The sequence below is a fragment of the Larimichthys crocea genome, chromosome XII (genome assembly GCF_000972845.2).
Source record: "Larimichthys crocea isolate SSNF chromosome XII, L_crocea_2.0, whole genome shotgun sequence".
NCBI classification, from domain to species: domain Eukaryota; kingdom Metazoa; phylum Chordata; class Actinopteri; family Sciaenidae; genus Larimichthys; species Larimichthys crocea.
This window is the reverse complement of record NC_040022.1, coordinates 15,958,087-15,984,710: the sequence shown is the minus strand read 5'-3', so window position 1 is coordinate 15,984,710 and position 26,624 is coordinate 15,958,087. Positions and strand designations below refer to the sequence as shown.

The 26,624-nt window shown below is 42.5% G+C and overlaps 2 protein-coding genes across 4 annotated transcripts in view; one reads left to right on the top strand and one right to left on the bottom strand.

The window, feature by feature from the left end:
- Window positions 1–1,544: 1,544 nt before the first annotated feature.
- On the top strand, window positions 1,545–12,217 carry onecut3b (one cut homeobox 3b). 2 transcript variants are annotated; one of them, XM_027285702.1, is made up of 3 exons: window positions 1,574–2,625; window positions 7,539–7,627; window positions 11,759–11,935. In XM_027285702.1, the coding sequence occupies exons 1-3, from the start codon at window positions 1,605–1,607 to the stop codon at window positions 11,855–11,857; spliced, it is 1,209 nt and encodes a 402-aa protein (XP_027141503.1). In that variant the 5' UTR covers window positions 1,574–1,604; the 3' UTR covers window positions 11,858–11,935. The 2 variants fall into 2 exon arrangements, with proteins under 2 accessions (XP_010742554.2, XP_027141503.1); XM_010744252.3 differs by lacking the exon at window positions 7,539–7,627 and having other exon boundaries at window positions 1,545–2,625; window positions 11,759–12,217.
- Window positions 12,218–18,585: 6,368 nt separating this feature from the next.
- Window positions 18,586–26,624, bottom strand: part of lingo3b (leucine rich repeat and Ig domain containing 3b) — a 34,045-nt gene continuing 26,006 nt past the window's right edge. For both annotated transcript variants that reach the window (XM_010744232.3, XM_019262279.2), the window contains exon 4: window positions 18,586–26,517. In XM_010744232.3, the coding sequence (XP_010742534.2) occupies window positions 25,948–26,517 (570 nt within the window). In that variant the 3' untranslated portion in view covers window positions 18,586–25,947. The remainder of the gene's footprint in view (window positions 26,518–26,624) is intronic.

Sequence of the window (26,624 nt, the reverse complement as noted above, 5' to 3'; positions counted from 1 at the left end):
TAGTCAGTGAGCAGAGTGATTAGACAGCTCACACACTGAACACCTGACTGTCTGCGAAAACACATTAAAAATATGTTTCATATACAACAGAAAATAAAACTAAATATGGACTTTATTGTAATTATTCTTGTTCTTCTGTTGTTGCTGTTTTATTCTGAATTGTTAAAAAAGTTTCGCTGCATTTCAGTGATCCAAATGATTGATCTAACATAAAAATCACACGTGATCCAATTGTCTCATAAGTCAACGAGATATGTTATATATAATTTATTTACTTATTTTATTACGTCAACAATTTACTAATAACTGTACTGACCTACTCACCTGCACAAAAATGCACATTTTTTTCAAATTGATTTTGGTGTATAACTTTCGTCTTTTAGGGTATTAGTTTTGATGTTACCCTATAAAGTGTTTTTGAGTATACCTACAAAGCGCTCTTAAATATGATGTTTTATCATGAAATAGGCCCCCACTGTTCTAAACATGCAGGCCTATTTAATTTAGTGCTCTTGGCTGCATCTTCTATGACATTTTTTCATTGTGCCATATCAACACAATATTATTCATTTCTGTTATTTGAAGACAATAAACTTCAAACTGAACTTCATCTCTGCACTTTGTGAACTTCGCACAAAACCAAACCAGCGGGCTCTCCTCTCATTGGTCTGCAGTCTCGGGATCCTAACTTACTTTGTGACCTCCTTCCCTCCCCCTCCCCTCCTCACCCCCCTCCTCCTCCTCCTCCTCCTCTGCGCCACGTCATTAATCTCTGTCAATCAATACTTCGATCAGGTTTATCACTAAGCGCATAAATGCAAAACCATACAGTCCGTGGGAAAACAAAGTTTATCTGTAAAGAACTCCTGTGTCCGTCCGGAAACTGATAGTGACTGTTGTTAGTTTGTACACACATTTTCACGTCAGGTCATCATCACCTGTCTGATTGTCACACGTGGACAGGTGCACGCCAGCTCCAGCTCCAGCTCCAGCTCCAGCTCCACGCATACGCACGGACACAAAACGCACAAAATAACTTCTCCAAATGAAATGACATGCAGGATGATTTAAGAGTGTGAGACGTCCGGTGTGAGATCAGCCGCGTTTTCATCCCACAGAGGAAGACTATTAAGAAAGCTGTGCTCGTGCCCGCCTCACATTTTAAATACACGGATGCGCGCTCCCAGTCTGTCTGACACGCGGCGCAGCCTGCTCTTAGTGGAAGCGCTGTTGGACCAGAGATGAGATATCGCCCTGGAGAGCTCCCCATCCACATCAAGGCAAAAAGCGCTACACGGAGCCACTCGGTTCTGTACCTTCCTCGAAACATCAGAACTTCCTCTGTAGCACACTGGATTGATCGGACAACCTGAATCAATGGATTGGTATTCAAACGCTTTGGTCATTTTATCGCTCCAGGAGGGCTAAAAGGGGGCTAAGAGAGAGAGGAGAGTGCGTCCCTGAGTGAGCGTGAGAGACAGGAGCGAGAGACAAGGGGGAGAGGGTGGGGAGGGTGGGACAGGGGAACATATATCCTTTCAGCTATGGAGCTCACCATGGAGAACCTTCACAGCGTCTCCTCGCACTCCCAGGCGGGAGACCTCATGAGCACCCCGCACGCGCGACCGTCGCCGTCCCCCAGCTCCACTCCCCGGAATCTGGTCTCGCACACCCCCGGCTCGAGGTCTGCCATGGTTTCCGGCATGGCCTCGCTCCTGGAGGGCTCCGGCGGGGACTACCGGACAGACCCGTCTGCGCTGTCCGGACACCTGCACCCGTCCATCAGCATGTGCGAGACCGGGATGAGCCTTAGCAACACGTACACCACCCTGACCCCTCTGCAGCATCTACCTCCGATATCCACCGTCTCGGATAAGTTTCACCACCCGCACTCACATCACCATGCTGCCGCCCATCAGCGACTCTCCGCCGGGAACGTCAGCGGCAGCTTTACGCTGATGCGGGACGACCACCGGGGACTCGCCTCCATGGGCAACTTGTACAGTCACTACCCCAAAGAGATGTCCGTGTCCGGTATGGGTCACGGTTCGCTCTCCCCGTTGTCCAGCGGGCTGGGCTCTTTGCACAACTCCCAGCAGTCGCTCTCAGCATACGGTCCGAGCGCGCACCTCTCCACCGACGCCAAGATGCTCTCTCCGGTGTCAGGGTTTGAGTCCCACGCCTCCATGCTGTCCCGAAGCGACCAAGAGCACTTGGCCAGGAGTTTAGGGGGCCACGGCCACGGTATGATCTCCAACCTCAACGGTATGCACCACCACCCGCACAGTCACCTCCACCCCCAGACGAACGGTGCGGTAATGCTGGGAGACCGGGAGAGGCACGGCCACGGGGCCGGTCAGGGAGTAGCAGGGTCGGGCATCCAGGCGGAAGAAATCAACACAAAGGAAGTGGCTCAGCGGATAACGGCAGAGTTAAAGCGGTACTCCATCCCGCAGGCCATATTTGCCCAGAGGATCTTGAGTCGGTCGCAGGGAACCCTCTCAGACCTGCTCCGGAACCCCAAACCCTGGAGTAAGCTCAAGTCAGGCCGGGAGACCTTCAGGAGGATGTGGAAGTGGCTGCAGGAGCCCGAGTTTCAGCGGATGTCTGCTCTCCGACTGGCCGGTAAGAAACTGTCCTCTCACTTTTATTATCTCACATTAAAACTGATCAATCTGGAGTAACAGCCCGCTCCATCTTCCACCGATATTCTCCAAATTAATAACATTCACATTAAACTTGCGCAGGCCTGAAATATTCAGCACCACGGACAGTTCAGCGCGCAGAGCCTCGACGTGTTAAAAAAACAAAAACAACAACAAATCTTTATTTATATCCTGTAACAACAAATACAGACAGTTTATAGAAAGAGAACGGGTTTAATGAAAGTGAATTTAAAGCTCTGGAAAACAAAGGCGTAAGTTAATGATCTCTTTGGGCGTGTACATTTGCGTTTACGCGGGCTGTTGTAGACTAAATTTGTAGGTCTATATTTTTGATCGGCACACAGCAAATCGCCATTGATTCACAATAAACCTCGAAATAGTTGCCCTCCCACCGACGCCCTCCCTTTTTTTCACCCTCTCTTTCTCTCTCTCTGTGTCCGACTATAAACACACAGCAGCGGCAGTAGTAATAGTAGTGGTGGTGGTGGTGGTGGGGATACTGGGCCAACTAGTTGCGCGGGAGAAGCGGGGTGACCCCAGGCTGCCTGATCAATACGCCAGTTCCCACTCTCCCTTTTAAATGTGGCACACGGATCAATACTCGTATCGGAGCTGAAAGACGCAATAACCGCACGGTCTCTCCGGCTTTGCATTTAACACTCTGTAGTAAAAGCTCTAAATTTAGATCACAGGCAGGTATGATGGCTGTAACTCCTTAATGCCGTGATGCAGGACAGATGCTCAAAACACACAGCGAGCCAGGTGAGACCTGATTATACTGCTCCCTAACTAATTCTCATCAATCACAGATGTAAAACATTTTAAAAACGTGTCTCACACTATTCAAAATCCACCCCAAACCAAGCCTATATGATCCCCAGATCTATTTCAAGGCGAGCTTAAGCTTGCATGAACTGTTGTGATGAAATATTGATTGAAACTGGGATGTGGGGATTGGAAACAGGGACCAGTATAGACGAGAATATAGAGTTTTGATTGATACTGAAAAGCACAGGGGATATAAGTAAAGGAAACGTTGTCTTATATAGAAAATGGAAACGACAGTGAGAGAGAGTTCACTGTTGTTTTCTATCAAAAACTCTGCTGTGTCAGTCTATTTTAGTCAAATACATTACAGTTATACCCTCGGACATCCATCTTTCCACATGGATATCATAATCCATCATAGTTTACAGTAGATTTAGGACACGCTCTTCACATAAAACTGGATGTTTTTGTGGTTTATTGTCTTAAACATGGACATTATTAATGTGAAAAACATGATTTACATGAATACTTGTCATGTTATAGATAGATAGATAGATAGATAGATAGATAGATAGATAGATAGATAGATAGATAGATAGATAGATAGATAGATAGATAGATAGATGGGGATTAGTAGCTGAGGCTGTGAGTGTCATTAATAGTGTAGCTCTGTCCTTTCAGTGTTTGCCTGGCTTTGCACATAGGAGATCAATAAGGCCGTTTCCCCTTCCCAACCCCCTTCTCTCCCACTCCCTGGCGCTATCCCTCTCTATTTCTTTCTCTCCCTCACTCTCTCTCTCTATCTCTCTCTCCCCCCCTCTCTCCCCTGCTCTCTATATGACAATAATATCACTAATCTTTCACTGGTTAACCTGGCAACAGGCAGACATGTTTGGCTTCAGGAGATCGGCGCCACAAAAACAAAACAAAACAAAACAAAAAAATTGACTGGAGGACAAGGGGAGGATAAATGTGATCTGCTCCATGAAGTCAAACAATGCACACAGCCATTTTCCACTCTCTCTTTCTCTCCCTCTGTCTCTCTTACTAGAGCTATCCTTTAATGCCCATCAAAACTTGCCCGTGCCATGAAAGATTAATATCAGTCTGCAGTTTTCTCATATTTTCTGAACAATCCAAATGGAGCAAATTGGGATGTACAACAACAACAAATTCACGTCGGCATGGCTTTAAGTGCAAAAGCGAGAAAAGCTAAACTGACACGTGGAAAAAGAGGTGGAAGAGCTGGGAGATGTCATTGATTGAGTGAGGGCAGGCAGGTTTGGGCTTTGTGTGAACAGCCAGATAGAGGCAGGGTAGTGAAAGGATCAATACTCACCTTAATAATTGATAAGTATAAGGGAGACGGAGGGTAGAGGGGAAATAAGAGAGAGGCAGAGAGTGGTGGTGTTAGAGCTTGTAACAGCATCTTCTAGGTAAGCAAAGTCAAATCTGTGGTTAACAGCTGAGGACCCAACACACCAGTCTCACGGCCTAAAACACCACGGCAGAGGGTGTGTAAGTGGTTTTGTGAAGAACCCTGTTTACACCTCAAACATCCTGTGAAATATCAACAGCACAGATCTGACACCAACAAGGACGGTGTAGACTTGCAAGTGCTGAAAACTCAGATCGGATCACATTTTGTGAGGCCTCTCTGATGATCTGTAACAGCGCAGTAGGAGTGAGGAGGGCTGATGTTTGAACGCAAACATCAGAAAGATCAGAGCTTAAGAGCATCTTACAGTAGACAAAGAGCATCAGAGCATCCAGCTGCCTATCGAGTCGTAGTAATGAGCGCTTTCTGCTCATGTCAGCGAATCCTCAAAGCAATCCAAGGTTGTGATGTCATTTGATTTTAAAGGTTGTGATGCTTTATGGGGTTTGTAATGCGTCTTTATGGAGGCACGCGAGCACATTTCACCCAGTGTGTGTGCATGTGTGCATGTGTGTGTGTGCCTGTGTGAGCACTTCCACACACACGTGTGTGTGTGTGTGACTGGGTTATAGAGTGTGTCTGCACTATACATTGTTCAGGCTTATCTGACTCACTCTGAATCGGTATTGATTTCCTCTCTTCTGCTCTCTTCGGCTCTCTCTCTCTCTCTCCTTCCCTCCCTGCCTTCCTCCCCCCTTTCTTTCTCTCCTGGCTCTGTACCAGCATCAGCAAAGCACATCGTTTGCCTTTTTACCCTTATTTCATCTCTCTGTAACAGACAGAAGTCATTTTGCATAGCTACAACTGGCACACTGGAGTGAATCGTTGTGACACTCCACAGTATGAATGAGAGTGAACGTGTGTGTTGGGAGAACGTAAGGGTTACAGTGTAGCACAGTGTAGAAAAGCTTTATATCACTTCATATTTGAAATGACCTTTCATGACACAGACACATGAAATTAATTATTTGTGCACTCGTTCTGGCCAATCATTATTTTGCCTGATATGTCTGTGCACAGGATGAAACATTTAGTTTAAAAATGGATGTTTGTAAGGAGGCTGGGTGGTACAAAATTAATGATTACACCCCTCCACCTTAAGGTCTCATGATGAATATTAACACAAATATGTAAACAGGACAATAATGATGATGCATCTCTTGAGCCGAGCTCCTCCAGTCATTTTTTTTAATGTGGAGCACTGCCTCACTTGGCTCAGGTGAAGCTTCATTAATTTGGCTCATGTCAGTTTGTAAAATGCCTTCCTGATGCTGAGAGGACACTTCCTCCTGATCTCTCTCTCTCTCTCTCTCACACACACACACACACACACACACACACACACACACACACACACACACACTTGTGTTAAAGCCGCAAATAAAAACCTTTAAAGTCAGATTAGTTCAGGGTCAAATGATTCACTTTTCAACTTCAATTTTATTACCCATGAGGGGAAATTTATCACACAGACTCCTTATACAGTAGCTCTCTCCCTCTGTGTGTGTGTGTGTGTGTGTGTGTGTGTGTGTGTGAGAGTGTGTGTGTGTGTGTGTGTGTGTGTGTGTGTGTGTGTGTGTGTGTGTGTGTGTGTGTGAAGTAAAAAACAAACAAAAAAAGAGAAGCAGAGTGAGACATTATCATCATTTTTAGTTACTTAATTCCCATTTTGTCTATTTTATTTATTTAAAATGCCCTGCAGGAGAACCCAACACAGACTCCATTCATATTATAAATAAAGTTAATACTCAATTATACCCTCCAGCACCGTGGTTATTTTTTTTATCTATTATATCTACAATATTTATATTGTTTATTTATTTATTTAAAATTCTCAATCGACACTAAAAAACCCTTATAATAATAAATCAAGACATTTCTGAATATTTTTAGGTAAATATTTAGTTTTGATCTAATTAAAATCGCAACATTTGCCGATAATAAAATTTCAAAAAAGTAATAGATATTATATTATATTTAAAACTTTTAAAGAGACCTTGTTTGATGCTTTAATAAAACACCTTGTTCAAAAATAAAAGCGCCGAATTAAACTCTTTATGTCCGATATTTAAATCATCACTAAGATGGCTCTTATATTTTATAATAAACGTTCCTGTGCCACATTTCTCTCTGTAACTATCCCCCCACTTTCAGTCGCGTTTCACCGGGTTACTCTCACTACTCTCACCGTGTTTAGATGCTCAAAATCAGCAGCAAATATTTGAGAAAAGCCTGTGCTCTCTGGAGATAAACGGATTTATTTTGCGTCGTTTCTGCGTAATTTGGTTTAAACAAAAAAAACAAAAAACATTTAAAAGTAGCGCAGACGCTTGATAGACTACAAGCCAATATCTGATGGGCTGTAAATAAGCCGATCACTCGTCTGAACAGGACAACACAGGCTTTAACATCGACAAATAAACGAAAGCCTTCAAATAATCCGATCCTAATCAGCAGAGTATTTTTTTAGGATGAATGGTCGCTTTGGTTTCACCGCTGCTGTGTGTTTCTGCGGGTTGGGGTTGATGGTGATTTGCGTTTTTCTTTTTTTTCTTTTTTACTTCCCAGCAATGAATAGGCCTATAATATGATCAATATAATCAATAACCGTACATCTGAGAGGTGTGAAAGAGAGTGATTGACGCCAAACTGTTTTTCGCCTGCAGTAGTCCGTCCAGGGCGGGAGAGGGCCCGTCTCACCGGACACAAAGCCCGATCTCATCCGTCCGTCCAGGCGTCGACTAGCAGCAGCACGGTGCGGTTAGTTCACCGTCTGCCCCTCATGCCCCATCTTCACGCACACACACCTACACATGCACACACACACACACACACACAAACACGCACACACACTAATGTAAATTTACAGATCTTTAGGTAAAGAAACACACCACATAATTCACTCCTACAATAAAGTCATTGATATTTGTGTTTTTATATATATAATATATATTATATATATATATATATATATATATATATAGTGTTGGTTCTCTGCATTTTTGTGGATTACTGTCATATTAAACTTGCTTTTTCATTTTGACCACATCACAGGATATAGATAGATGGCCTTTTAAGCGTGACTCACATCCACTTATTGGCTTTCATCTCTGTTTAATCGAGCTGTGATACCTTGAGGACAGAGCTGCCATCCGAGAATCTCATGTTTCCTCCTGCACCTTCAACATTTCAAAACACAGCAGACAGAGTGTCTTCAGACAAAAGTCCCACTGTTAACTGGAGTCTGAAGTCAGTGCTGTGCTCAACATGTAACACATATAATCTATGGTGCTTATTTGTCAGTGATTAAGGAGGGCATTTTAAGCCTCATCTTCACTCAGAAATGTTTTTTTTTTGTTTTTTTCAAAGGAGGAAAGTTTCTCTGTGTTCACCCGAGCCAGTCATGAGCCAATATGTAACTTATGCAAGTGTGATTTTGAAACTTGAAGCCTCCCGTGGCACCTAAAGTTAGACATGGGCGTTTTAGTGTAGAGTGAATTCAGTGAATAAACTTTTGAAATGGAAAAAAATTGATGGGATGATTGAACACATTTTTTTTTATCTTTTAAAGTACAACTGAAGTGGATCTTTAAAGAAAATGACTGATTATGATGAACTTTCGCCCAGTCCAAGTGATTTTTGTTGGCCAGCTCTTGGTAGATTTATGTCTAACAGACAAACGTCAGCCACCATCCTTGCCTTCTCATCTTCATGCAGGCTAAGTGCACATACATAGACAGTGAAAGCGGACTGAAGTAGAAACAGCAGCCACTTGAGTGATAAAGCCGAGCTGCTCTTAAAGGAGGCATGAGTACAAGTTAACATGCTGTGCAGCCAGTGAGTTAATCTTTGGATCAGAGAGATGTTGAGATTAAGCAAAGTGGTAGTTGCATCGTTGACACCAGGACGTATGAAAGAGACGACGTGAGCAAGTGCCACTTGAGACCGCTGAGCTTCAACCGCTTGTCTCTTCAGAAAAGCCTATTTGGTAATGAGGCAACCAAAGATAGCCTACAAACTGTGTGGTTCTTGTCTCAAGAGAGGTCACTTTAATGAGCATCTCCCTCTTTAGCTTCCCCGTGGTCCTATTCATTGCTGTTGAAGGGAGGGGAGGGGGTGTTCAGGGGCCAAGAGGAGACTCATTTGAAATGTATCTATTGATTATCTGAAATATGTATTGACCAGGCCTGGGCCTTGTGCTAACTCCTTGGTTTCCCTTGATGGTGTTGCTCTGCAGGCCTCAGAGCTGCATGCATGGGAGCTGATGGAGGAGAACCAGAGTGGTGTTGGCATTGTAAAATGGCCAGTAGCACAAGTTGTTCGAAAACAGGCATTACATATTAAATTATCACTATATTAGCACTAGCATTCAGTCATTACATTAGGGAGTATTGAGTTTGGTTTGAGACAGCACTTAGAGAGCCGCGAGGAGATTCTGGCATGGCTGGGCCTGAACCAATTGAATAAACGTTCCATGAAATGGTTCTGAAGTGCGGATCAATCAATATGGGGGCTATCAATCTGAGGGCAAATTAAAACAATTGAGAAAAACAACAAGAGGAAAACAGTTGAAGAAGTGAAGGGGGGGTCAGGAGTGATGTATCTGTGGAAGCTCTAATGTAGGGACAAACACACACCACCTCCATTCTGCTGAGGGGAAGGAAAAAAAAATCTTGTTTATTAATCATGCTTTGCTTGCAGTAACAAAGCATGAACAATGGCAATTCAAACACATGCACGCTCACACACAGGCATGCATACACATGTGCACATTTATATTGATCCCCTCCCCTCACAGTCAAATCTGTTTACTGCTGTTGTCTAAACCCGCTGTAAAGTCATCAATCATTTGCATACACCACCTCCACACTGCAGCCCACCTCATCCTCTGCCTCCCCTCCTCACCCACACATGTGCATAGATAAATATACTTCCTTCCAGCAGACCACATCTTCTTTTTATTTATTTTTATTTATTTATTTATTTATTAGTGACATATTATTAGAGACATTCCTTTGTGCTTTCCTCCAGAGCTCTCAGATTGGATGACTGCCACTCTTTTCCGCCACATCTCCTTTGTTCTTCCACAGATAAACAATTTCTTCTTCATCTGTCTGTCACAAAAGCGCGTTCACGAGCTATACACCCCGATGCGAGGCACATGCACCCGCACACACACACACACACACACACACACACACATACACACACACACACACATAGGCCTCTCTCTCTCTCTCTCTCTCTCTCTCTCTCTCTCACACACACACACACATAGGCCTCTCTATCTCTCTCTCTCTCTCTCTCTCTCTCACACACACACACACACACACACACACCCACACACACACACACACACACACACAAACACGCACGCACACAAACACGCACACACACCTACCTCGGTTCTCGCGGATCGATGGGGATCGATCGGGTGGGGAAGGGAGCCCTGATTACTGGACCACGTGTTCGGGAGAAAACCGCGGAAAATCGATCATTGCAGCTTTTTAGGGCAGCAGAACAGAACAGACTCCCTTCAGTCTCCACAGCGAGAGCAAGGAGCCTACTGACGGTGCATCCAGGCACGGCAGACCGCTTCTATGTCAGCATTTCACATCACGCTCCTCCAGTTTCACACAGACACACAACGAAAACTATTCACCCACCATAACATCGTGTTCTTTAAGAGATCATTAGAATTAAACCCCCACACAGAATAATAACAATTAAAGGACCACCACTGGTGATTTGGTATGTTGTGGTCCATTTTCCACAAACTGGAGGCTACAGGCCACTTTACATTGCCGATGACCATTTTCCAACCTTTCTATAGCTGGGTTTTAAGATTGATTTCCCATCCTCCAGGTAGCCACTGGTTTCACTTCATTTCACTGCACCTTGCAACTTGTAGATATTTGAAATATGCTTGAATCCATCACACTTAGTCTCCTTAATGTTTGTTTTCTATGTTATTGTCATGTTCCACTGCAGGGACCATTAGAAGCATTCATGGACAGTTTAATAGCCTGCTGAAAAAGTATTACCCACAAGCTATATTATAAATAGAAACAAGCATTTGTAGTGAGAGTTATCATGTTTAATTTGTTTCTTCTGCACAAACACCAGCGGTTAAAACAACTCGATGTTCATGAACACACCAGCAGGAAAAGTCTTTAAAAGCAGTGTTTGCTACATCACATTTGAGAATTGAGACAATTGTTTCAGATCTCCTCATGTTGATTTCTTTTACTACAATGACATAAATAAATAAATAAATAAATAAATAAATAAATGCTGCATTGAAGGTCAGAAAGGGCATCTAAAACTTCAAACTTCAAAGCTTTGGAAAATAAGATATAAAGTCTGGAACTGGCAAAAGCCAAAGTGATGGGCGTTAAAGGATCCCAGGAGTGGTCTTGTACTCGGCTTGGAAAGCTCTGGTTTAGTCGAGATTGATCTTTTCAAAGCGGCGCCGTGATTAGATCTCTCAGTTTTAACTTTAAGAAAGTTGTTTTAATTTACTTTTTTCACTTTTCCCATTCTCTCTTTGGTACCCTGAATACCCCCCTGTTCATTTGTTTGTTTCACATGTGTCATGCAGTCATGGTGTACATTTACATTTTATCAATGACCTAAAACACGTCTTATCATGCATGCACACAAACACCTGCATTCATCCATTTGACATCTTTTGCCCTTGAGCCATTTTAATCAATCTTAAATTCTTCCCTTTATGGCAGCTCGCCATCATCCTGTAGCTGTAATGTGTTCCATTAGTTCCCACCCACAGCTTGTATTTTGTTTTCAGTAAAGGATATTTTCATGGCAATAAAGCTTCTCTTCTTTGTTCTGTCCCTCTCCCCTCCTCCCCTCTTCCCCTCTCCAGCATGTAAACGTAAGGAGGAGGACCGAGGACGAGAGCGCAACCAGGTGCCAAAGAAGCAGCGACTGGTCTTCACAGACCTGCAGCGTCGCACCTTGGTAGCCATCTTCAGAGAGAACCGCCGCCCCTCCAAGGAGATGCAGATCACCATCTCCCAGCAGCTGGGCCTGGAGCTCTCCACCGTCTCCAACTTCTTCATGAACTCACGCCGCCGCAGTACGGATCGCTGGGACACAGAGGATCACAGTCACGGGGTGCACGGTCATGGCCATATGCACACTCCTCATGGAAACAGCAACAACAACAACAACAACAACAACAACAACAACAACAACGCCTCGCCGATCCAACCCGGTACCTCCTCTGCAACCACTTTCTCGAAGGCCTGACGGTGCAGGACGGATGGTTGAACAGATGCATGGAGGATGGAGGGAGGGAGGAAGGGGGGGATTGTTTAAAGCAGCAGGCTCTAACTCTAAATCCTGCAGGGCTACAGGGTGTGTAGCCCCCAGACCACATCTGATTCATCTGCTCAAAGTGTTGATGACTTGTGCAGATGAATCAGATCTTCTCAATGCTCCATGTGTTTTCTTTAAATGTGAATGCTCGCTCTTAAGGGGTTAACATGCATTTCAAATTGTGACTCTTCAAACCAAAGATCCAGTAGCTTTTAAGAGGGTTGCCCTCAAGCAACCACGCGTGGCTCTTAGTAAACCCACCTGAAAACCAAAGAAAATCCATCTACACTAAACCACGCTGTGGGTCTTTGTTAAAGCCTTGAAAAGAAAGGGGGGATTTTGCTTTAGGAACCTCTACTGGTTTGCCTGTTCTAAGGATGTAAACACACCAAAGAATCACTCATGACAGGGAACCGATAAGCTTTAAGCGGCCGCACGTTGGTCTTCACAAATCAGACAGAAATCAGACAGCAGATGTGTCTGCTGGGCCGTGATCAACCACTCCTCATTTCAGTAACAGACACTGAGGCTGATTGAGAGGTGCGTTTGTGTGTCAAGTGTCTCTCGGCAGGTCCTTTGACCTGCTAACCACATACCACCTCTGCATCACTGGGTGCGCGGGTCATGTGTGTGTGCATGCATGTGCGTAATGTTGCACATGCTAGTGTGCGTGCGCTCTGGGGTGTGTGTAAAAGTCCTCTGCAGTGATTTGGCCCGCTTCACGTCAGTGTAACTGCGCCACCTGCTGTCCATGTAGACCACATCTGAACATGCAGTTACAGCTCCTATCTCCAGCAGGCCTACAGCAACCTGCAGCTTAGATTTCTAGTAGAATAAAGACACCAATACTCTATGTAAGCAAACGTGTAGCCCTGAGACAAACCGATTACCCACAATATCCCCCTTTTTTCCCCTGATCCCTTTGATACATATTTGAATGCTTGTTTCTTAAGACTTGTCTCGTTGTATGGCGACATGGCCATAGACCGCGTAGCCACTTGAGAGGTTATTTTTCAGGTTACAAAAGGAGAACAATCAAACAGGGATGACACTCCCCATGTTTAAAAAAAAAAGTGTCATGCCCAAGTGTAGGGAGGGAGGAAGGGGAGGGTGGTGGGTGGAGTGTGTCTGCTCTGTTCTAGTGGCCAAACGCAGAGGTCAAATGTCACAATATATAGTAGGATCCTGAGTGCCAATGATGTTTGCCTCTTTATGATAATCAGAGAACAGGTGCAGCCCGCTCCGTCGCCATGTGCCCCCGCTGTGTCTGGCCTGTGTCATTACAACCGTCAACCTGCGAGCACTACACAGGCACGTTGCCTATTCCATACCTCAGAAAAACATTGATGTGATCGTGAAACACAATGAAAATGACTGTAAATAATCTTTGATTTCATCTCTCTCTTTCTCTCTGTCTCTCTGTCTTATCTATTCTCTATTTATCTACTCTCTTGCTACTCCCCCACTGTTGTGTCTTCATTTCCCCCCCTCCTTAACTATTGATGCGGGTAATAATTAGTACCATAGACACATGGTTTCTCTCGTGACTATTGTGCTATGTTGTGCTGAGACTATATGTAAAGAAGCACCTTGTCGACAAAATGTAAAAAAACTTAAAGATGAAAAAGAAAAAAAAAGAATCAACATGTCATAGACTGATCCTATGCACAGACCAGGAAGGAATACCACAAGTGATGTACTGTGCATATTTGTGAATACCTGTGTGATGGAGTAGATGGACCTCTTCCTTGATCTCTGAACTTTGAGCCCTTTGAACTGGACTTGTCACTGCATTCCTCTGCTGATGGTGTTTTTTGGTTACCATGAGAACCGCCTCATTTCTTTGTGTCTTTTTGTTTGTTTGTTTTAAAAAACATTTCTTTTTGTGGGCAAAGCCACTTGTTGTGTAGCATCTTCTAGCGGGAGATAATCATATTAGAGAGGAGACGCAGACAGGAGGTAAAAAGGGCGCAACAGGGGAGGCAGGAGCATCAGAGGCCCATCATATGAGACTGGAAGGAAACATTTAAGTGACATTCCTCCGTTAGTTTGGGTTCCGGTTGTTACGTAGTGCACTATAATAGATTCCCTGCTTGCCGGAGGCGACTTCTTCTCGAGTCCAGAGTGGGAAAAGATGTAGGTTTCCACTGCAGATGTTTGAAGGTCAGATCCAAAGCAGAGCATTAGTGATGGTTGTGTGTATGGCTACCTCACAGAATAGAGTGGACTGTGACACAGCCATCAATACCAAAGATACTTTAAGCCTGCTGTGTTCACACTGGACCTGGGACATACACACACACACACACACACACATGCAAAACACTACACAAATGTAGATGCAGATATGCTTCGAGTACACACACACACACACATCCACATCCACAGAGCAGGTGAATGTTATGTGGGAAGAGTTGAGTGCCTTTTTCCTTCAACCAGGGGGTTGGACTGCTCTGCACAAACACACACCCATAAACACACACTATGTTTAAAGTGAAGGGGGCACACACTGGGTGAAGGGGGAGCAACACAGGAGGGGTCCTCATGACGTTATATATATAGATATATATATATATAAGCCACCTTTGTTTGATTTCAAAAAGAACTTTTTTTTTCACACAATGAGAGGGAAAAAGATTGTTTACCGCCACCATTTTGTTTGTTTTTTTTTGCATGTTTCTACACACCAGTGAGAGTACGTCATCTCACTGAGTCCTCTCCATGATACACGCATGCACACACACTCCCACCAGAGATATTTTTGTGTAATTTGTAATCCGAGTGTAGGTGTGTGTGTGTATCTGACTGTTTACAAAGCCCTCTGACCCCGCTCTCTCATTGGCTCACATCTAAACCTAACCTGCGTAACAACCAACCAATGATCAATCAGTACAGAAATGATGAGACCTTTCCAAAAGACACATGATGTCCGCCGGTGACCCCTGCCCATCCCAACCCTCTTCGCTGGTCCCTCCGTCCAGGGTAGCATCACAACGAGGCAGGCATGTGTAGACAATTCATCTTGATATACCTCAAATCTTTATTGTAAAGGTTAATGTAGTGAAACAATAATGACAATGTTTAGCAATGAGAGTGACATTAAAGTCACAGCAAAATGATTGTTCAGTTTTTTAAACAAATTTCTTTAAAAGAGTGTGTGCGGTATAAACCGTGTTATTGTTTGACATCTTTTGAGCTGGTTAATTTATTTTTTTGTAGGTTTGCACGTTGTCTTTTTTGTAGTTAAGAGAAAGATTAAAAATAGGAGTAAGAAAGGACATAATATATGTTAAAGCAGCAGAAGGGGAAGAAGAAATCAGTGAGGAAAGATTTAAATGCAAAGAAAGACGTAGTAATTAAGAAAATTGTTAGAGATCATGGTAAAAATGACACATCAAGGACACTCATTTCTGTTTTTGCATCTCTTTTGGCTTATTTTGGGTTTGAAATTGTCTCCTATGTGTGTTAAAATGATTCCCATATTAAAAAAAAAAGAAAACCAACCAAAGCACCTCTGTCCTTGGGTTGGGATGAGCGATTCTTTTATGCATGGATACTATATAAGTGTATATAAACTGCAGGATGAACTCTGTACCTCTACAGGTGGAGGAGAGGGGGAGAAACAGGGAAAATAACAACTGGGTTTTGGTTTCCACTCAGCTAAACTTTACTTTCTTTTTAGCTCCCTTATGTGCTGTTTGTGTATTTGTATAAAAATGTGTGTACTTGTATGTGTATCAGCTTCATCAGTGTGTCTTTCCTCTCGTTGTAATCCTTTCCCTTTGTGTGGAAATGGTCTCCACGTTGTCTGTATCTGTATCTACCCATCGTCTCATCACACAGGTGTGAGCGTGACTTTGTGTGTGAGTTTCTTTGTTTTTTTTTCTTCCTGTATTCAAACTCATCTGTTTTTTAATCTAAATTTCGATCGACCTGGGTGTTTGTCTGCTTTAGGAGCCAGCAGAAGCATAAACAAACAGACAGCCAGGCAGCTGAAACACGGTTTCTTCCAGTGCATAAAATTGGCGTCATTTGTTTTTTTTTTTCTTCAGACAGACCTCAGAGCTCTGGAAGCCCCAGTGTCGATGTTCTCTCCCTCTTCCCTTACCAATCAATCAATCAGAACCAAGTGTCTTTGTGATGGTAGAAGACAATCAATTTCAAATAGAGCAGAGACAAAAAAAAAAAAAAAAAAAAAAAGAAGAAGAAGAAGGAGGGAGAGAGAAAGAGAATGATGGAGGGGGGCAGAGAAACTGACTGGACAGGAGGAATGGGAGGGAAGGAGGAAGGATGGCTCTCAGAGAAGTCAGTGTATGTGTGTGTGGTTACCTTTAACCTCTACAGAGTGACCTTTACGATGGGGACTGAGGCACCCAGGACCCTCCCTCGGCTACGATGAAGGTGAAGTTGGGGGGGGGGGGGGTCCGACTTGTTAAGTGGACATCCAATCGAAGATGTTGATCAAATGTCTGCACACATGCACAGAACGAACACACACACAAACACAGAGAGCCTCTCTTCTGATCCTAATCTCCCCGTTAACACAGTGAGTCTGTCAGTCATGTCGGTCTGCCTTCAGCCTGTGGAGGGAGACTCAAGTAATAACTGGAACAAATAATACACCAAGCGAAAACCAGTATGGGTAAATTGTGTGTTTTGACTAAAACAAATAAAGAAACAAGCGATTGGCTGACTGGCTTTTTATTTTCTGTTTGATGCTTTCTTACGGTGGTGCTCTGTTGCCATCTTCTGGTGTAAAATAAGAGCACGTGGACGGAGCATGTTTTTCTCTTCAGGTCAAAGAAGCATCTGAGAAACACCACACACCACCCTCAGAAACATTTGACCAGAAATCAGTAAGACGAGCTCAACATTTAATAAATCCACATTTTATTTACTCAGGTAACTGCTCAGTTTTTCTTACTGTAAATTTCATTCAGGAAAAAAAATGCTGTAATTTTATGTGTTTAATTGCATATTAAAGAAATCAAATTTAAAGATATCAGGTTTACAAATACCCACCATGTATGTGTTTTTAATTGTAGACTGAAAATCCGCTGCAGGCTGCTAAATCCAGAGCTGTCGCCAGGATTTTACAAAGAATGAGGTCATAAATGCATTCCTTCTATAGATTCTGACCAGACACCCTAAAATATTTTTTTAAATTTTGATTCATTTTGTTTTATTTGTTTTTAATTGTCCTACTACATTTTCTGTTCAAGGCCCTAAAAACCTCAACATTATTGCCAGCACTGATGTCTCTGATAAAACATCAACATGTAAATTTGGTTTTATTTACTTGTATTGTAAGAACTTGTTTCAAACCCTTCATCATACTGACAGGAAAGAAATTTGGGAAATACAAAGTTATTATGTACTATGTATTTATTTGTTTGTTGATCTAGAAATCAAATATATTTAGTCTGTAAATCCTTTGAGTGTAGCCGCTGTATTTTAGTTTTCTTAAGTCTTAACTCAGCCCAAGTTTCTAAAACCTCTGAATTTCAAGAAAAAATTATATAATAATATTACAGCACATGACCTCATCATAAGGCCCTGTACCGCATATGATATGTTAGACAATAGTGCTGTTCAGATTTATACTAGCAACAGTTACTGGTCTGCTCACCTTTGGGATGAACTGGAACCCTGGTTGAGAGTCTTTAAGTGTACAATATTAATTATAATATTTATATTATTATTATTAGGATTATTATTAAATATTATTATAGAGCACAGGTGTGAATAATAAAGTAAATGACGCCTGAATTCCATTTAGCTGTTACAGTTTCAGATTCCCACACTGTAACTTAAACTTACTGTGGATTTCACAGCCGAAATTTACAGTGTAGTTTTGTTCATGCTGGTTGACTGTCACATTGTGATTTCTTGCTGGGGAACATTTAATTAAACTGTGCACACAACACTGTTATATTATCACATTTTATACTAATATGGCAAACATTTGCCTGTTTTACAGTTATCATTCATTTGGAATTATTTTTCTGGCCAAATGGCAAATGTAAGTCTAATATTACTCTATTTTTAGCTCCATTTCGGTCATCACCACTCCTAAACCCCTGAGGGAAATATCTGTCTCTTTACCTGCTCAATGCTCTATTGTGTTTATCAGCTACTTGCTAATCCTGTTTGTCTGCTGAAAACAGCTTCCTGTTGTTGTTTAAAATGTGGTGACGATGAACCAAAACAGTATGAGAGCTTAGAATGAGTCTTTTATATCTACAGATACCGTGTTCAACAATCATCTTAGTCATGTAATGTAGCTTGTGTGTGAGTGTTTTCTGAATGTCAACCCAATATTTGAACATCAGGTGACTTGAGGGGGTAATGAGTAGAGACACTGGACACTTCTGACATAGTGACATCATGCTTTTATGACGAAAAGGAGTTCATTTACAAGACAGACGGTATATAAAACATACATTGAAATAAAAAAAGAACTCATATGTGTTTTATTGACAGTACATTATTGTCTCGTCCTTCCCAAGCAGCCATGGGACTGAGCAAAACATGGGCGATCCCTGGAGAAAAGAAGCAGCAGTAAAATCCTATATTACTATACCTACACTATTTACAGTTCAACAGTCATTGTCCTCTGTCAGACATGGCAAGAAGGTCTACAGATTAGATGACATGATATGGCTAATAGATCTAATATGTACAGTTTCTGTTCTTCACATCCAAGGATCCATAAATCACGGTGCAAAATATACATTTTTATAATTCAGGTACAGTGAAATGTTCGTTTGGTACTTACTACATAACTGTCTTTATTATTATGATTGATCAGATCACACCATTCAATTCGACAAGCCCAACAACTTGCCTTTATGTTAGCTCTGCATTTAGTTGGAGCACTCAGCACCCATTCCTAGGTTTCAGAAGTCAGTAATGACCGTGTCAACGAGGAACAAATATGCATTAGAGCAAAAAACAAATGTGATCGATGAAAAACGTTCTGAAATGTTTAACGAGGTCGGTGCCAGGTTGATAGAGAGACAGAGAGAGAAAAGACAGAGAGAGAAAAGAGAGAGAAAGAGAGAGAGAAAAGACAGAGGAGAGAGAATACTTTAACTCCAGCCAAATTTAAGACATAAACTTCAATATTTTCCATTAGAGCACTCCAACAAACACAGAGCTATACCAACAACATATCACTCTGAAGAGTAGGAGAGGTAAGAGAGCGGTACATCAGCTCAGACCTGGGAAAAAACAGTGGCACCTTCTCGTTCTTAAAAGAAGTGAAATGAGCTTGTAATGTGGAAACCTAGGAATGAGTGCCAACCAGGTCTATAAGAGCTCTGTACGCCTCCTCCTACTCCAGAGGGATTGTGGAAGAGTGACAAGGTTCAAGATAGATCAATGAAAGTATGCCATTAATAATCCTATCCCCATATAGCATTGATCAGTCCCACCGTCCTGCTTGGAATATCAGTCATTTTTATCTACAACTTACATATCTGAGCAGATCCTCTGTGCATGGATAGATATGTGTAAAAGTACAATCATCCCAAGTAAACAAGTGCTTCTTTTGTAAGATGCACACTCCTTTTAAATATTCAGGAATACAGGAATAGATGATTATCTACCCCAGGCTTTTATTTGTACCAGATTAAAAACACTTGCTCTTACAGTAAGTTTGTTTCAACCAGTCCCATGGCCAGCAACAATGGCACCCATAGCTCTCCGTACGCGTGTAGGTGAGAGTTTGGTAAGACCAATAACTGTATTCAAAAGGCATGCATAGATTAAACCTGCTAAGACCACAAGAAAGAAAGTTTTTTTTGTGTTTTTTTTTCCTCTAGAGAGAAACCGTCCGTTTGTGGATCAGCTCTCAGTCATATACAGAGAAAGAATGATTACTGTGACGTTTTATTACGATTTGTTATTGTTTGTTGTGATGGCGGTGAGACTGGAGGGGGCATCAGAAAGTATCTGTCCCAGCAAATCAGGTCAGACCTGTTTTTGTCCTGGTTTTGTTCGGATGGAGGCCTCTCCTGATAATTCAATCAGCGTCTCAGACACCCAGAGCAGAGAGGAGTTCAAGCTATGGCTATAAGAAAATCAGTAAAGCACTGACTCATGAAGCTAACAGTCAATTTGCTCTCTTCAGTATTTCACCGTATGAGACCCAAAGCTGTTTATTTATTTATTTTCCCACCACGTACAATACTGGTGCATCAACAGTATGGTCCTATTTGTTGCTGTTACTCACATTGACCACTTGGGGTCAGTGTTGTCACATAGAAAGGAGGGCACATGCTGTCATGTGGTCAAGGTTAAGATGAAGCAGCCTGCCCAAGGTGCTTTGAACAATCCATCAGCAGTGCTGCATGTCCAATTATGCCTGAATATCAGTTAGCAATGACCGCTTTGGCCAGTTGGAGAAGACCACCACAGTTACGATCAAATGACTAAGATGGTATTTGTATGACACTCGCTTCTGAGAGGTCTGTTATGGAAATGGGACTAATAGGCTAAGTAATTACCCAATCAGCTGAGCTCACTTCTCCACCATCCCATTACTGCTCCTCTCAGCTCTGATAATTCAACTCATATCTAATCCAATCACAACAGCAGCTGTAGATGATCCGAAGCAGGAGATGGATTCATTTAGATCTAATATGGAGTCTGAAATAACAGGAACTCCAGACTGTAGAAATGCAGGCCTAAAGGTGAAACTGAAATTGTTCTTTTGAGAGGACTGAAAGCAAAGCCTCCTTTAACTAAGAAACAGAAGAAGAACTCCGGCATGACCAGTGATGACACTTTGATTATTGGTGGCTCAGGGTTTGTCTTATTTTGGTCTGTGTCTTTGAAGAGTTCCCCAGTGGAAGGTATCCTAATAGTCAGGCTGCTGCTGCTGCTGTTGTAAATGGGGCGTCTAGACTACAGTACACCAACCCCAGGCAAGGACGAACCGGAGGAGGGAGCGGGGGATTGCTCAGCCTAGTTTTTCTCAAGTATCCCGGCAGAGGAGATGAATCAAGCTCAGCTCCACTGGTTTCTCAAACACTGAGAATCTGTCAGCCAGACTGAGGTGATGCCTTGGCTGCAAAAGCTGTTTGTACTGGCACCTTTTTACTGTTTTTAATCGAGGGCTGCTGAACAATTGTTTGGCAAAGTGTCAGTTCAATCATTTAAATGTTTAATTGTTCCTATAGCCTTTGGTAATGGGAGGATATTCAATCTGGTTGGGACAGGAAAGATTTTTTTTCAAGAGGATTTAGTTTGAAGCAAAATGAGTTTTTCCAGCTTCCAAGGACTTATGAGGCTTGAATAAGTACAAGCACTTATTTTCAACCCTGACCAACATGAAAATGTCAGTTTTCAGTGAATGGACTGCTTTAATGCTACTCCTTGTCGAAATGACTCAGTGTACCACAGTAGGCAGAAAGTGAGTGTAGGCTCACAGTCACGGTATTACAACAACCACCACCCCTTTCTACATGTGTAAGTTAAAGTGTGACAAGATATCATCAGAGAAAATACATACAGTACAGTCCATGGGTTTTCATATCCAGAGAAAGATCCCAGAGTGGCACTGTGCAGAGCGGGAAAGTTCCAGAAATGGGTCTTCAGGAATGAGTAGGGCATGAAATGGGAACCATGTTTTTTTGTTTGTTTGTTTTTTTCAGTAGGGAACCTGGGTCACCCCTTTCATCATCTTTTGTCTCCACTGATCCAATCACTGCTCCGTGTTTGATGGTGATCACAAGGAGCAACAAATCATAACACGACAACACTGACTCACCGACCACACAGTACACGTGTCTACTACCACACAACCATATTCCAGCCTAATACTGTGAACAGGGACAACGAAGGTTGGAAATGTTAAGAAGACAGGGTACAGGAAGAGGAGAGGAGGGGCAGTAAAGAGGGGTAGATAATAAAATGAAACACACCCTCATCTACGCTTACATTTGTGATTGATGTTTACACAACAACACCATCGACAGTCACTACAGACATTCTCGCTGTCTTCTAAACCTAGTTTTCACCGAGAAATACGGGAAATGGAAAAACAAAAGGGACGGCTCAGGGAGAGGAAACATTCATGAAGGCGACGTCCTGTTCTCAACACAAAAAATGGCCACTGACACTGTTAAAGGCGGTGTGGAAACCAGGCCAATTTGTTCATCTATTCTCATTCGGCCTCATGAATCTTTAAAAGCTGTTCAGTTATTCATCCTGACACAGAAGCCGCAATTTCATCATCCCTCACAAGGGACAAAAATTGAGTTTGCAGGATTTATTTTGCAAAAGTTTTGAGAGTTTGAGGTTCTCATTTACCTGGGGCAAATTATTTCCAAACCACAAACTTTTCTTTAAACAGTGCTGTGGATGTAGCACCGATGCCCAATGTTTTCACAGTATAACACCTTAAAACAGATACAAGATACAATGTGTACTTACAAGCCCTCCTGACAAATTGCACACATCAATGAACTGAACAGCAGCAGGTATTTGTAAATCAGTCACTAATTTGTGTGTAGCACTTAGTAATATTTTAAAATTTGTGATTTTTTAAAATCAGGGATAACATTAAAACTCCAAATATCTTCGCTCATGAAGACTTAAGTAATGTGTAAACCTGTTGCCAAGAAATATCTGTGACACCGTACAATAATCAACTAGTACATGTACACTGAAAGTCATGAGCTGTATAACAGAATTAAAGTTAACTCTTTGTAGATGAATGCATGACTTTGGTATCAATATTTGCAAACATAGTTAAATATGTGTGTCAGATTTAGTAATAATTTAGAATGAAATACAGTCACGCTAACCAATATTATTAAAATATTTAGCCCAACATTACTGGCACTAACAGGTCAGATACAGCGATTTCATTACTTCATATGCTATGCTAGCTTTTTGTAAATGTAGCACTAAATTCTGAGTAACTAGCTACTTTCAAACTAGTGACTTAGTAAATCAGGTAGCTCTTTTTTGCTTAGTGATATGTTGAGTACTAGGGAATATCTGTCACTGTCAAAAGTCACTGTAGCATCACAAAATAGCTTCAGAAATGACTAGTAAAACAAATAATAAAGTCACTGTCAGTAGTTTGTAAATGTTGGTATGATTCCGTTATGCATACGTGACGTGTTTCAGAGTTAGCTAGTACCTATTCGTGCAGTTTGGAATAATTAATATCTGATTATGCTGCTTAGCATAATGTTTTTCACGTTGCTATCTTAAAAACACATTATTATTATTGAACAGCATTTTGTCTATACGTGAGAACTAGTGTGTGTGGTTTGTTAATTTACTGTATAAATCTTTAGTTAGTTATACTTTGAACAAGGCTAAGTTTGAACTTCAAGGAAAATCTATCCAGTAGATAAATTTACATTTAGATGAAAGTCAGAAAAAATAGATATTTTTTCTTCACCAGGCTATCTTATGACACCTCCAATTTAACAACTTTATATTAAGTCTCTTTTCTTCATGATATTGCTCTGCCTGGTTTCAGCTGATATGCACGTTGAAATGGGAGCACACACTGTCTAGTGCATGGGAAGGTTATTAGGTGTTGAGAACAGAACGGTCCCCCACGGAGGACGAGGAACTTTAAAACTGTAAACAGCCAAAAGGTCACGGAGAACAACAACTGAGGAAATTAAAAGTGGAGGACAAACAAGAAGCAACAGAACACTTTAAATAAAGTTTTTTGTTGTTGTTTTTTTTTATAACGTTTTTAAAACCACAGTACTACTCTCCACTATACGATGCACATGGCGTGGGTAGGGTTAACACGACTTCATTTACATTTTATCCTTGGTCTCCAGCCAGGGACCCCTCCCAAAAGGAGGACCCAGTGGGGGTGTATGGGGGGGTAGGGGGTGAGTTGGGGGGGATGCACTGGGCTAGGGGGGCAGAGACATTCGCACACCGACCGTCTCAGAGACAGACAGAGGGCAGTCAGCGTCACACTGCTTTATATTTAAGTTACATGTTTATTCATGTGTAACTGTTTAAAGCCACATAACCTTAATGTGGGTTTATCTCTTTGTGTGTGTGTGTATGTGGTGCATTTTTATGCAAGCCCAGTGACAGCAGATGGTCTTGTGATCATCATGACAGCTTGTAAGATGGCAATAGCAATAACTGTTATTATATAACTGAATCATGCACATGTTACTGTATAAAAAACAACCTACACATACTATGGCTTTGTTTCTTCACAAATTTACATCAGTTCTCTCTCAGAGAATGAATTTTATATTTATGGCTCTACGTACAGTATTGCTGGAATGTTAGACTTTAACAGAGTAAGTATGTGTGTAGTTACACTCGCTCTGTTGGGTAGTTATTTCACTTTTCCTGAGAAAAGGTGCTATACATGTGTTGCTATGTGTGTTTTCCACTATTAGGATGAGTGTGTCTTTATGTTTATGTTGAAGACCCCTACAGTGTAACTGTGTGTCCTCTGTCTACCTCTGAGTTATCACCCGACTCTCCAGGCTGCTCCCCCCTGGCAGCGCTGAGAAGGTCAGGCATCCACCAGCACAGCAGAGGGCAGGGACAGAGGGTGGAGGCCCGGCAGGTCGAACCTCTCCTGGAAAGGGAGAGGGTCAGAAAAAAAAGCCTGAGCGAGGCTTGGAGAGAAAGAAGAGGTCACATTGACTTATTTTATTCTCTCTCTCTCCTCTTCTACCCAGCAACTCTCCTGTGGCCACCAGCCCTCAGTCCCCCTTCCTCTCTCTTGCGTTGGTTGCTATGGTAACTGTGGCGGCCCGTGTCTGGTGGGCTTGACTTCCTAACCAAACCCTTCAGGCCCACGGGCAGCCACAGCAGCTCTCGGCCAGTGCGCTCGTCCCAAACTCACACAGCTAATGTTGTCGCAAAATCTCACAAAGAAGAAAAGAAAAGGCCGAATCACTTTTGTCTTATTTATGTGAATGATCCAAAATGTTATTATCAGACCATAGTTTACATGCATGTAGCTGTAGCTCATTAAAACAAATGGCATTTGATAATGTTCATTGACCCTACAGAACCCTCCTCACTGTTCAGCTGTGGTCAGACTGAATAAAGGTGGCTGTTGTATAGAGAAACATGTTCAAACTGTCTTCAAAACAATTTGTTTTATTCAGTGGTTTGAACTTACAACTTAACTTTCAGCTGTACTTCTATGTGCACGATTCTTAACAAGGCAGACTTTAGAAGAGCATAGCTACAACCTCTATAAATGGATAGTAGCCTAGTCTCCCTGTAAAACATTTCTTTTAAAATCCCAGACTGGAACTTTAAAGGTAGAAGAAAATGTAATTTATTTTCTCATTAATGTAACCAAGGGACAGGACTACCAGTACCCTACAGCTCAATAATCATGCCAATTTCCAAAACTTATCTCCTAAAAGTCTTAACTATTGGTCATATCATGCATGACCAGTCGCTCTTTCAAATCTATCAATACTGTAGTTCGTTACAGCTTCCTTCGAACATGCTTTTCACCACAAGCTGAATTAAACCACTGAGAGGCAGAGAGATCAGGGTCATTTTGTTTTCATTTACAAATCAAACCAAATCGAGTCATGGCTCCAGTTTTTGATGTGGGGCGCTAAATTTTGAACAGAACCATAGACTTATATTGTGCTTTCAGACTTCTTTGCGAGTCAGTGGCTGTGTGTGTTTGCGTGTGTCAAACACGTTTTTGGGACGTGCTCATGCCTCCCCCGAGGGACCCCTGGCTGCGTTGTTTCATATCATTTTCATGTTGAACTTCCTGGTCCCTCCCGAGGAGCCTCCAGTGGCTGGCTCAGATTTCCGGAAAGAGTACTCCACTGTGAAGTTGTTCTTGCGTTGGCCGCGTCCTCGGCTCCACACGAACAACAGCAGGAAACAGAAGAGGACCACTCCCAGAAAGGTGATGCAACCCATTGCTGTGGAGACCAAGATTGTGGTCAGGTCCAAGGTGAACTTGAGAAAAACACGTGTGCTGTTCAGATTTGTGTCGTTGAAGAAGTCGCCACTGTACAGCGAGCGGTTGAGAAAGAAGGCTGAGGCGGCATCTAGTGGCTGGCCTCGCACTGTGAGTGTGGCGAAGTAGGTGTCATTGCCTCCGGCGTTACTGGCGATGCAGATGTACGTCCCGCTGTCGGTAAGCTGAGCGTAGCGGATCTCCAGGGTGCCACTCGGGAGAACAGTAATGCGCCCTGAACTCTTAGCTGTGATCCGTCTGCGCTGTGGGGAAATCCAGACAATAGCAGGTACTGGTTCTCCTTCAGCTCGACACAGAAAACTCACTGGCTGGCCCTCGCGAGCAATCACCTGCAGGAGGTGGGGGAAAGAGGTGCATGTACGAATAAATGCAGGAGAGTCAGAAAAACACAGCAGCCCATATACACAAAATCTGACAGTGACAATGAAAACAGTAT